We start from the raw sequence: 13,403 nt of genomic DNA, 5'->3' as shown, positions 1-13,403 counted from the left end.
GAGAAAAGAGCTGACCCACACTGCTCTACAGCCTTCTTTCACTGTTGCTCCTTTCCTGGGTACAAAGGAGCCTGAGGGACTGGAGTTGGTCCCAGCAGAAGCAGTGGTGGTGAGAACTGCTCCAGCCCATCCTTTCCTCCTCCTTCCTTCCACCTGCTCACAAAGCCAGCAAAGGGAGGAGAAAGCAGAGGGAGAACCACAGAAGCACCCCCTGACCCCTCCACTGCCCTCTGCCAACACAGTGAGCAGCTCCCCCAGGGTATCTCCCACCCCTGTAGCTCAGGCTCTCAGTCATCTTTGCTGCTCTCAGACCCACTCCTACCTGCCAGCACTAACCAGATCATCCTCAGGCAGGTCCTCGCTGCTCAGGTTGCCAGAGGGCTGCTCCACCTCCACCTGGGCATGCACCCATGGGTGCTGCAGGCTCATCCTCTGCTGCAGACCTTTCCTTCAGGGTGTGCTCAGCCCGAGCCTTTGTCCACCTGCCTGTGCTGAGGGTGCTTCTCAGACTTTCAGGTGCCTCCTCCCTCTCTCCCTCTCCTCTCCCAGTCATCCTTCCCCCCATTAGTGCCTGCTGCAGAGGATGGGAGCAGGATCCAGGAAAATGGGAAGTGGGGAGAGTGCTAATTGATGGGCTGTTGCAACCATTAGCCTCCTGTCAGAAGCTGCTAGAGGGAGAGGCAGAGAAGAAACCATCAAGACATTTCCGGAGATGTGTGTTCTCTTCCTAAATCCATCTTTGCTCATTCAAATCTGGGGCCATCAGCTCTTGCATCAGTTCTTGCTTAGGTAGATCTGCTGCAGGATGCTCTGACACAGCCCAGCCCAGGAGCTGTCCTGCACACTGCAAGGAGGAAATGGAATTCTCCAAATTTAGAGCTGCACCATACTGATGGGCAATCTGGAACTTGCACTAACACCCTGTGCTCAGCAATGTAAGGGCACTGCTACTCCAGGGAGAAGGAAAGCCCTAAAAGTCTGGATACATTCTGTTTACAAGTTAAAATCCCTCAGCCTTGTTGCCTTTAAGGCTGGAGCTCGGGCTATAATTTAAAAAAAAATATAATGTATTTTAACAGCTCTTAAATAAGACATTCTTTTTGCATCTCGGTCTATACATGCTAACACAAGCTACTTAAAATAATATTTATCAAGATGTGCATTTAAGAATCTGATAGACTTAAAAATTGCTCCAGAATTAGTTTTTACACCATTTTGCACTTAATACACAAAAATTATGAAGTAGGAAAGTACAGCTGCCTGATGGAATTGATGACAGTTCTAGGAGCTCTTCCTGAAGAGAACAAATTGCTCCAGCCCACTACTATAAGCATTTTCTGGAACAAATTATAGGGATTTTTCAAAAAGACATATTTGTTCCAAACACCCCTTCAAACACTTAGCATGAAAGGCCATAATAGGGTTTTATAGCCATCATAATCTATTGGGTCAAAAATGCATTAAAAAACCTGGAGCTGAAATACTTACAGGTATGATGGATCACAGTGGAGTGTCCTATCGAGTCAATAATGTCTGCTCTAAGCTCTTTTCTAAATAAAGGCTTACACAAGAGAATCAGTGGCTTTGAAGTAGCCATTATATTCTTTCATACCGATTTTCATGTGTCCATGATGATTGCTTTGCTTTTTATATTGCTGAGAAATCTCAGCACAGTGTTTTTTCCCAAGTTAGAGGCAAGTGTTAACCAGGTATCTGTGCATCAGGAAGAACCACTACTAACAAGATCTCAAAAAAGCCCAGTACCTGAGGCAAAAATTATAACCCTCAGTCCTCACCATAGCCCAGCATTCCCATCAAATTCCAAAATCTGTAATTTGCTTTATATGACTGTAGGCAGATTTTTTGAGAAAATGTACTCAGAATTGAGTACAGAAAGACTGACTGCTTTTTTTGACCCTTTAATTCATTTTTCTGGGGTGGTTTTACTGGTAAGTTTGGCTTTATGTCCCTATTGGGCTGAGTTGGCTGTATCTTCAGGAGTGTTTAGTAACCAGCCACTTCTCCAGCAGGAGTGGATATCTGCCAAACACTTTGGAAGATTTAACTGTCAGTGAAATATTCCAACCCTTTGGAGATCAGCATGAAACACAGGCCAGATCAAGAATTAGTTAAAAACAATGAGAGGCATCCCATGGATGGCAGGAACCTCTGGAGAAACAAAAGTTAAGTTTCCCTGCCTTTTGCTGAAGGACATTCTATTTGGTGTGAAAAATGACAGATACTTTTCAAGCAGTGCTATCTTGGACTGAATATAATATTTCAAAAAATATCTTGAAAGCTTCATATTTTAATAAACAGTTCCTACATCCATTTTTTATTAATATGTTTTTAAAAGAGGAGAAGAAAATTAACAGTGTGAGTCAGATCATCAAGAAGGCATAAATCATCACAGCTCCACTGGTTTCAATTTATACTGCTTGTGAAAAAGACTCTATACCTTTCTGGAATCACAGAGTGAATTCATCATCCCCAAATAATTAAGGATTTAATTTAATTATCTGTTAATCTCTTCATTTTATGGCTGGATTCTGAAGGATGGCAAGAACTACAGAGAGCTATTGCAAGGGATGTTAATGGTAAGTACAGTGTAAATCATAATTTTGATATATCCATAAATAGTGAGCAAGTTAATGCTGAGAGTTAAGTGGAGGAAGGGACTGTGTGCCATATCATCGACATATAATCTCCTGCATAAATATATTATGGCTTATTATAAAAGCAAACTCTGCACAATATAAGGTCTAAACCTTTTGGTTTAATCCCAACCATAAAAACCCTCTTTGAGATTTCAATGTAGTTTGGAATAAGGAAAAAAAGGAAAGAGCAGCATTTAAAACTGACATCTGATTCTGCAGCAGTTTAATTTTGAACTATATTACCCTGAAATGCCAGGTACCACAATGATGGAACAGGGACAAATGCTTCAGGGAGAAGAGCAGAAAATGCATCAATTAAAGGATGCCTAATAGCCTGCAGTTAAATAGCTTTCACAAATGGGAGGTAAAGGACAAAGTGTTCAGCTGCACAACAACAGACATGGCTGTATGCAAATAAAATACTTCTATCCAAGAAGGACATTTTGTCTCTTACAACTAAACCACTCCCAGAGCCCATTTAAGTACCATGCTTTGACTACAGCAATTATCTCACGTCACTTAATATGATATAATATCTACTTATGCTTAATGGATCTGTTTTAATTTCTAAGGAAACTGCCTGTTTGCACAAATGAAACTTGCATGATGATTAAAATATATTTTTCACTCAGGCAATAACACTTTTCAACAAACAAAACCGTAAATAGAGATGTTACATCTATTTGGAGACAGACTTATAAATGTGAATGTCCTCTAGTACTCAATGCCCTGACTATAAATTGCTGTATATTATGGAAATTAAGCATTTCTCAAAATTGAATATAAAACCAAAGCTAAGTAAAAATTGTCAAATCAATGGTATCACTAAGGAAGTCAACTGAGCTTCAGATCAGGGAAATACACATTATTTAACTAATAATGCAACATAATTTACATAATTAACTGATATCAGAGCCCCATCTTCTGAAAGCACCCAAACAATTGCATTTAAAGACTTTTACATTCCTTTGAATATGGCTACTGTTTGCAGCAATTTTAACAATAAATAAAACTAACCCCAAACTTTACAAAAAAAACCCAGCTCATGAGATATCAGATGCCAGTTTCACTTGTTGCACCACATTAACTTCACATTTTTTAAAGAATCATCTGTTTAATTTATCTTATTTCCAACCTACAAGACATGCAATTGTTTATAAAGTAAATATGACAATCTATTATTTAATTTGACCATCCTGCTAGATTCCAATGCCTCACGGGCTTTAACCCTGTTCCATTTAGTTCAGCTCTACAGTATATCCCAGCTCTAAAATACAGCCTGAGGGGAAAAGAGCCTTGTTTTTTGTAATGCCTTTTTTTATATTCATCCAACCCTAAATGGCATTTTTAAAGGCCACAGAGGAAATCAGTTTAGCTTAGTTTCCTCAAGATATCTTACTGTACAAATGTTGTTGCAAATTCTCTGAAACTTTTCTCAGAAGTCAAATAAACTTGAGTGCTTAATGTCTCAGGAAATTTGCGAAGATGCAGCTAATATGCAAAAAAAAAAAAAAAAAAAAAAAAAAAAAAAAAAAAAAAAGAAAAAGAAGAAAGCATACAATCAAACCCTGCAATAAAAATCTGATCAAGCAACGTGCATGCAGCCAGGTAACTTGTCCACAAACACCAGAATCATCTACTTGCAATTTATTTGCTTCCACTGCAGTCTTTTTAAGAGATTGATGCATGTTTTTCACTCACCCTCCATATTTTTTTAAATCTCTTCATTCTGGACAATTTAGTTTTGCCCATCTCTGAGGTCTGCAGATCAAATACATATCCTATGTGGCTGGAGACATATTTTACAACCAGTCAGGAGCCCAAAACAGCAGACTGATGGATATTGTTGAAAACAGAGGCACTCCCTGGCTTTTAATGCTGCTTCCAACAACCACACAGTTCACAGCTCAGCATAAAGTAACCAATAGCTGAAGATAGGCATAAAAAAAAAAAAAAAAAAAGAAAGCCAAAATCCCTTCTTTGAGATGATATAGGGAGAAGTCTTGATCCATCCAATGCTTGATTTAGGTCAGTGAAAAAAAAAAAAAAAGAAAGATGCTATTATGTCAGCCATCCAACTTTAAGATGACTTGTGAGCTGACAGTCATGGCACTTTAAAGCACTGTCATGATGAGTCTTTACAAAGGGATTGTTTTAATCCTATATTTTAAAAAACTCAAAAAATCCCCCAAAACTCAAGCTACTTAAGCAGTATGGAAATCACATGATATTACAAAAATATCTGCAATGTGCTGCAAGGGAATGAAGCTGAGAAATACCTCAGTGTTTTCTACTTTATTTCTGTGGTTTCTTAAGGGTGGGAGATTTGCATGATTATAGGCATCTACAGACCTCTCATTCCTCCTAAATTATGTTTAACTCTTTGTCTCTTTTTAAATAAAAATTAAATACCATATAAAATAGAAAATGCAGAGATGTTAATTTTTAAGTTCCCTGAAAATCAGTCAGTTACTCATGAAATTGTACAAATTGTTTTATGAAGCAAAGACAGCACTGGGAGAATCTGTCCAGGAGGGAGACCCCATAGAAAGTCCTAACCATAAAAAATTTAATCACAGTTCATGCTACCCAGCTCACAGGACACTGTAAGAGAGAAGGACCATTTAGTTTTATTGTTCATACATCTGGGCCTTCTATGTTCCCTTTTATAATTTTAGGAAATGGAAAAGAAAGCAGAAAGAGTGTGAAATATCTCTCTCTGGTAAAACATAAAACCCCCCACCATACCTCAAATCCATTTCTGGAATGAGAAAATAATGTTGTTTGACAAACACTGATTTATTATTGGTAGTTACAACTCCCAAGCTGATTTTCTGCAGTGTGGGGGGAGCATAGAGGTGTGACCTCCACAGATGTGACTACACAGAGAACACCCTTTAAAGTGTCATTCTGATGGAAAGCCTGGTGGTGTAACCCAGGTGCTGGAAGGAGCTCATCCAGCAGAGTTATATAAGAGATTTGCTTTGAATGTCTGGGGTTCTGACTGGCTCTCTCAATAAGAAAAGGAGTGGCCATGATGTTCTTATGGTGCCACTTGGCCACACTGTGCTGCCATACACCTTCATCCTTGTGCTAGAGCATCACAGAAGGAGCATCACGACTCCTGTCCCCAACTCACAACACAGTGCAGTGTGCACTTGATCAGACCACACTGAGTATAAGACCACATTTGATATTCTGGTCAATACTCACACAGCCCTTATGAAACCTTTTCTCTCCTCCTCTGCGTGGAAAGGCAGGAGAGTTGTGGGTCTGAACCTGAAATGTTCTAATTGTGTAAGGTGCCATCATTCACAGGGCACAGTAAACCCACAGAGAAATGTTCATTGACCTGTAATTTGGGATCTGACCCACGTTTCCTAATGGCTGTGAGATGTTTCACTAAATGCAAAGATCCATTTCACATGTGGATACCAAATTTAGTTGACATCAAGGGCTGTTATGTGTTAATTATGGAAGTGACTAGTCTTGTGGATTTACTTGATTATTTTATTCTCACATTTAGTATTAGAGTCTAAGATTCAATACACCTTGAACCTTTATCCTAAAGGTTCAATAACCTGCTCAATAAAGAATAAAAGTGATTAATTTCATGTTTATCTGAAAGGACTAGCTATACTTCATTAAATTTCTTCATATACAGTCTCTCAATTATCTGACAGTATTCTTGACTTTTTCAGACCAAATTTTCTGTCATTCTGGCAATACACCCTTAATCTGACTGCCATTGAAGAGACAGATAAGAATATTTCAATTTTCCCAGCATTTATTGTTAGTCACATTAGTTAATGATTAGTTAGATGTAAGAGAATGTGCAGAAACCCTTCTTGGCATTATGCAATCAGTATTGAGGCTCCAAGCACTTCAGTCAAGCTCAGAGCAGACTCTGGGAGCACCTGCTCTGCCCAGGCTCAGCTGTGTGACTCCTGCACGGGGCTGAGCAAGCCCAGAGGGGCACTCAATGCTGACAGGTGCCTGCCCATAGGAGCTGGGTCACTCTCTCAGTGCCATTTCCTCTTTCCTCTCTTTGTTTATGCACCACCAGACACCCACAGCTGGAAGTGCACTTTCCTGGACTCCAGTGATACCCAAAATGAAATGGAATCTCTCCCTGAAATGGTTCCTCTGAGCAGTAGAAGGATGTGCTTTGTATTCCTTTGTCCTCAAAAGATGGGAATGAACTTCTGGCTTTCTATGCTGTAAGAGGTAAAATCATTCAGGAGAATTCTTTTGCTTGCTGTGACCAGGGCTTATGAGCAACACAGCACATCCAGGCCAAGGTCAAGCCAAACCTGACTCTACCTTGTGGATTTCTCCTTTGTGGTTTGAATGTTGTGGTCAGGAGCAAGGGAAAATATTTCTTCTGAATTAAAACCACTGCAGAATCATTGAAAATGCTTTCACCAAGTTAAGAGCTTTTGGTATTCTAATGTGCTGAAAAGTGGCTTTCAGCACATTTTTAACACAGTTTCATGGTAAAATCCTAATCCAGAAATAAACTGCTTCAGTCCATTCACTATTACTCTCACAGATATGCTTTAGGAGAGCAACTTCTCTCTAGGCTCAGGAAATCTGAAGCACACAAATGTCAAAGCACTGGCATTTTTCAGGTCTTGCTGACAAGGTGAGGGGGTTTGAGGAGGTCAGAGCTATTAATGACCAAATCACTGTCTCATGTCCTTCACCTGCTTTCCATAAACTCTGACCTCTTAATAAACCTACTCACAGCAAATATAAGATGTAAGTGCAATTCCTGCTCTCTTTTCATTGAACCATAAAACTACTACACAACCTGCACTTGGAAAGAAACAGGTGAAGAAATGGAGACAACAAACTGGTACAAAAAAAGTCACAACTGATGTTGCAAAAAAAAAAAAAAAAAAAAAACAAAAACCAAAAAAACCCAAAGCAGTAGCAATTGTCAAATTTCCCACAAGCTCTTAAGAGATGATGCTTCAATATTAAGTTTCTCCACTTGGCTGCCTTGGTGAGTTACACATTTGTGCCATCCAGCAGTGGCTGCTGCTGGGAGTTTTGCTGCTTTGCTTCCAGTAAGGTGAGATGCTCAGCTTTTACCCAGTAATTTAGTTAAACATAATGGAGTGAAATCATCCCAGAATATTTACTGCAAGCTCAAAATCCCACCTCAGCTGCATTTACTGAGTGCAATAACACTATGTGTGTTCCTGTAAGTATAATTTGGTTCCTATAGCAGCTTTCAAATTAACAGAAGAGGAAGAAGATTTGATTGCAGTAATCGATCACAGGATTATAAACCACCGGTGTGGAAGGCTGTGAAAACAAAATCTGCACTGCAAGGAGTTACTGGGAAAGTCTTTCCTTTCCAGTAAAGGCTGAGAAATATTAGTAGGAAATCACAGAGTACTGCTGACACCTCATTTGGATAGTGGGTACAATTTTGGTCACTCATATTCATGAGAGATGAATGCAAAACCAGAACAGATGCAAATAATTGCTGGCAAATGATTAGGGCAGTGGAGAAACTGTCCTGTGACAAAAATTACTGGAGCCTGATTAAAGGAAGGCTGCCATCTATAAATATACTGGGAAAGGAAGCAGAAATGGGGAAAAGCTACTTAATCCCAAATTTCACACTGACCCAGGGCAGATATGTATAAACCAGAGAGAGCAAATGCAAGCTAAAAAACAGAAAATGGTTTGTGACCATCTAACTCTGGGTTATCTTCCTAATAAAAGCAGAAAGAAATAAATGTTACACAGATCTAAGATCATTACTGAGTGGTCTATGAGGGGAACAGGATGACAGTCTGCACTATGAAATCCTGAAAAGCTGCTACCAATTTCCTACTCCCACAGCACTGTCCTGACAGAATTAGGCAAACATCTTTGCAAGTTGGACCTGATGCTCAGCTGCACTGTGAGCACCAGCTGTGACCCTTCCCTGCTCCCAGTGAGGACCCACTGCCCCATGAAGTGGTCTTTGGGCTGCTCTTTCTCCATTTACCTGTATAAGCCCCTGGGTTCATTTGGCACCAGGGCATCCCTGCACTGGGGATCAGTCACAACAGCCAGATGCAGAATGTTCTGACAAGAAAAGAAAATACAAAAATCCAAACAAATGAACAAAAGCTAACAAAAAGCTAATAAATAAAAGCTACAAAAGAGAAAACCATGTCAATCCAAAATCCTGTTTACTTGTAATGTCCTCAGAAATGAAAGAAGTAGAATCACACTCTGATTCCCATCACAGCTCATTAATTGACTCTGGAAATGGATCTGGTACCCCAGAGCCACAGCCCAAACCAATGAACAGTGAAAATGAGATTCCAAATTCATGGAGAAAAATCCAGAGTAAAAATACCCCCTGTATTATTGCAAGATAATAACTGCTGGAAGTAAAAGGAGCCTAACTCAAACAGCCAGATTTCATGAAGATCATAAAATGGCTTGAACATGTGTCATATAGCTGAGCTGGGATGGAAACAGGTGCAAACACAGGAGGCCACAGGGAGAGGAAGGTGGTGTGCCCAGCTTTGCCCACAGATAGTTGTGACTCATGGATAGAAGCCTGCAGAGAAGAATTTTCACATCTCCAACATCCTCCTTTCTCTCCAGCCTGAGCTGCACATTGCAGCCTCTGAAGATGACAGCCACTTTTGGCCAAAATACAGAAAACTGACGTGTTTCATTCTCCCCTTGCCTCCAGGACTGGTTGTACTCATTGTGCCACTGACAGCACTGATTTTGCTGCGTGCTCAGAGACAGGGAATTGGATGTCAGGTCACCCCCAAACAGTATTTTCCTGCTGACTGCCATATCAGGAGACTAAGGACAACATGCCCATTGCTATCCCACACTGCCCTGTCAGATGGTGCCCATGTGAGTTACACAGATGTCTGAACACAAACTCACTTTATCTCAATTACAGACAAACCCAGCAGACACTTTTGATGAAGCTCCTCCCTTGAGCACATAGCACACTGCTGTGTGCAGCCACCTCAGTTGTGGCAATAAAACATTGTGAGGTGGATCAGAAAATTCATCTTTTCTTTATTTTCAGGGCAGGTCAGTTCAGCTATCAGCACATTGATCTGGCTCACAGCAGGACATTGTGTACAATCCATTGAGTTGAGAGACTGAGGACAAGCAGCTCCCTCCTCTGGCATTGCCTTTCAGCCCCTCATGCTGGGAATTTCACTGAACTCCTGAGCCTGCTTCATGGAAACACCAGCCCTCACAGGGCAAGGAATCAGCTGTTTGCAAGCAAAAAGCACTGGGAATAAGTCCCAGTGCAGCAGTGTGACAGTACTGAAGATCATTACCAGGAGGAAATAATGTCTATTTAATGGTCTCCACTATTTGCATACATATTAATTCGAATACTTCAAGCACATCCATGCACTGTGCTAGAAAAATATGAAGGGAAAAAAACATCTTTCCTCATATATAAGTGCACACAGGCAGGCACAGAGCCTTTGAAAAATGCAGCACCTATTTCTGCTTAGTTGCTCCAAGTCACACTCGGTGGCTGATTTCCAATCTGCAGGAGATGGCAGAGAGAAAGCTTGAAAGCAGTGTGGGCTCCTGGTGGAACAAGATAATCTGAGACAACCTGCCATCTCCACTGTGTCACTAAAAGGCCCCATTTGTTATAGATTTTGTACTTCTTGCAAGCAGTGTCTTCATCAAACTCAGCTACACAGATTTTAGGCTCCCAGTATGAGGTGTTTAGCAGGTTCTCCTTCCCTCCACTGCAAGTGTTCTGTATCTCAGCTTGTAAAAAAGCTGTAGAGAAGAAAAAACAACATTGTCCCATTTCTGCCAGCATGTTTTTATCATGGCATATAAATACCAAACATATTCACAGAAATTCAGTGCCAAAAGTCAAAATCTTCTTGCTCATATTGAAGGTAAAAGCAGACAGAAATTACAGATTTTTTTTTTTAATTGTGATTTATAAATCAGCTACCTGAAAACGTCCATTCTCACCTACATGGCAGATTTAGAGCATCACTTACTCCTGATTTCACCACTGGGTTCACTGTGAATTCCTGGCCCCTTGACCAGCAGCACTGATGATCTTGTGACATGCTATCAGGAGCCCAAAGTCTTGGAATTTGATCTGCAGCAAAAGAGACTGAGGACTTTGGGGTCCCCTGTCCTCTTTAGGGGACATTTGGACAAGCCCCCCTTCTTGCCTGGGAGCAAGAGGGCTAAGAAAAGGAGGAGGAGAGTGAAGTGGACAGACAGAAACACAAAAAAAAGGTGAAACAACACTCCTGAAAGGCTAAATTTGTTAAAATTGTCAAATATGGATAGAGAAGAGCTCTGGGATCCGTGGGAAGATACACTGGTCAGAGTCACCAGATCTCCCTGAGCATCCCCTCTCCCCAGGCACCCTGCAGCTGGGACAGCCCAACTGAGCAGAACCTTCCAGGACAAGCAGCTCCAGGGCTGTCTCCACTGGATATTGGCAGTTTGACAGCTCACTGTAAACCCTTTCTACATATAACAAATTACAATAAATTATATTACATAAATTATATTACACCTTGTTGTAAGAAAATCTGATTGTCTGGAATTAAACTAAAATAAACCAATTTACAAAGCAGGAGTAAAGAGTTAAGCAGTTCCTGTCAGATATTTTTCCAGCTGTAGTTTAGAAACTTTCACTGATGGAGATTTGACAACTTTTGTAGGCAATCCAGCCCAGCTGCTACAGCTGGAAACTTAAATTTCCAAGCTCATTATTCTATGCCATGCTTACATCAAGACCTAAGGACAGTTTTCCCCTTTGCCATTACTCTAAATAAAAAATGTCACCATGTGTCCCTGTGATGTCAGGCATTAAACAATACCTGGGTTTACACTTTAAAAATTAATTTTCTACCTATGGTATAATTAATTCTCAATCTTAATAGATGTTATTTTATAGAGACAGTTTCTATTTCTGTCCTTTTTTAAGTACAGATAAAATTGTCTACAATTGTATTTAATGGTGCATTGCACTCTGGGTGAGTGTGTTTTGTCTTTAGTCTAAATTGTGTTGCTCTCTGACATTGACTGGTACAACACTGCCTTGAAGATTTCTGCTTTTGTTTATCTATTCTGTGTATTCCTGGGTTGTTAGGAATAGCAGTGGTTTACCATTCCTGTTATTATTTTCACTAGAGTTGCAGAGCTGCCTAAAGTCAGCTTGTTCCCAGTCATTGCAGACAAAAAAAAAACAAACCAACAACATGAGAGGTCAACAAATTAGGTTCAAAGAAAATACACAGAAAGCTATTTTCTACCCCTAGGAATATAATCTGTATTTTAGATAAACAAATATAGAATTATAAACAATATGAAATATAAAGCAATTAGACACAGATGTGGTGACTTTCGAGGATACCAGGCATGGGGAGGAGAAATCACTCTCCACATCCAGTGATTGTGCCACCATTCCCCCAGGCTTTTCCTCCTTTAAAGGACAAATTCTAAGGGAAGCAAAACCCAATTGCTGCCCCTGTTCAGACAGATTTTTCATCTGAAGTCCCCACCAAGGTGACCAATTAATGTTAATCCAGAGGGCATTTTGTGTGATCAACCATTAGCGATGCAATCAACCCGTTCATGGCCATCCCCTGCCAACACATTTGGGTCATTATGAAGATGGATCATTCTGAGCTGCTAGTCAGAGGGAAAAAGCTTCTTATCCCTCCCATAACCATCCAGACTCTGTTAGATGTAATTACTGCTGGGCAATAAGGGAGGCTAAGGAAAGGGACAGACTGAAATATGTCCTCAAGAGCCTTAAACGTTTTGGATCTTAATTCTTTAAAGCCCCTTATATTTCTGAAAATATTAGCTTTGCCTCCAAAGGTGGGACTCATTTGGTGAAACACAGACATGGAGGTGTGAGCAAAGCCATCCTGGGCAGCTTTGGAAGGAAATGGGGCTCCAGTCTGTGAAGTCACAGGCTCCTAAAGGAGGAACCTAAACCCAGATAGAAGAGGCAGGACCTGAAGGGCCATTATTGCTCTTTTGATTATAAAGAGATTTTAAGGTGACTGGATCAGATGGAATTGTCTTTGCTTCATTAAAACAAATCCTGCACTGTGAGCCTCCTGGACAACTTTTCATCACCTCTGATAAAATCCTTCTCACTGCAACCCTTGCAGCTTTTTGCCCTTAAACAAGCAGGATTTGTGTGTGCATCTGGATGCAGTGAGCACACCAGGACAGGAGGATGAGAAATGTGCCCAGGGCTGGATACCAGCAGACACCAACGTCCCCCAGGCAAGGGCATTTCTTTGCTCTATTTACTAGGAAAGCAGAAATCTGGCAGGCTCCTTCTGCCACTAGATTTTAAGCAGCTGCCCAATGACCACGTTAGTGGCTGGTTAGGGCACTTATAGCATTCTCTAAATGTTTAATATTTTATTCCTCCCTTGAAGCATCTGGTGTAAGTCACTTCTGGAAAGAGAATGCTGGACCAGATGGAGCATTAGTCTGTGACATTCTGATCTGGTAATTCTTATGTTAATTTTTATGACAATTTAGATGGGCATTGGCCACAGGGCCCAATGTGAGTCAATTTATGATAGGAAAATCCTTTTTTTTCCCCCTTTCCTTTTATATAAAAAAGCTTTTTTTTTTTTTTTAATGTTGATTTTCACAGTGCAGCACCTGGGGAGAAAAAAGAGGCATTGCAGATTTCAAGAGTTAAGAGGTGGGCTCCCACTGCTGCCTCAGATGCAG

General features: G+C 40.5%; 1 protein-coding gene across 4 annotated transcripts in view; it reads right to left on the bottom strand.

Annotated features, from left to right (window-relative positions):
• DPP6 (dipeptidyl peptidase like 6) overlaps positions 1 to 13,403 on the bottom strand; it is a 524,565-nt gene that overhangs the window by 292,282 nt on the left and 218,880 nt on the right. The window contains exon 1 of one of the 4 annotated variants that reach the window (XM_079300905.1): positions 4,359 to 4,546. The exons of the other annotated variants lie outside the window; for them this stretch is intronic. Within the exon in view, the coding sequence (XP_079157031.1) occupies positions 4,359 to 4,409 (51 nt within the window). The 5' untranslated portion in view covers positions 4,410 to 4,546. Of the gene's footprint in view, positions 1 to 4,358; positions 4,547 to 13,403 lie in introns of those variants that run through there. 4 annotated transcript variants of the gene reach the window in all.

Source organism: Erithacus rubecula, assembly GCF_903797595.1.
Source record: "Erithacus rubecula genome assembly, chromosome: 3".
NCBI lineage: Eukaryota > Metazoa > Chordata > Aves > Passeriformes > Muscicapidae > Erithacus > Erithacus rubecula.
Note: the sequence above shows the minus strand (reverse complement) of the source record. Positions and strands in the feature narration are given on the sequence as shown.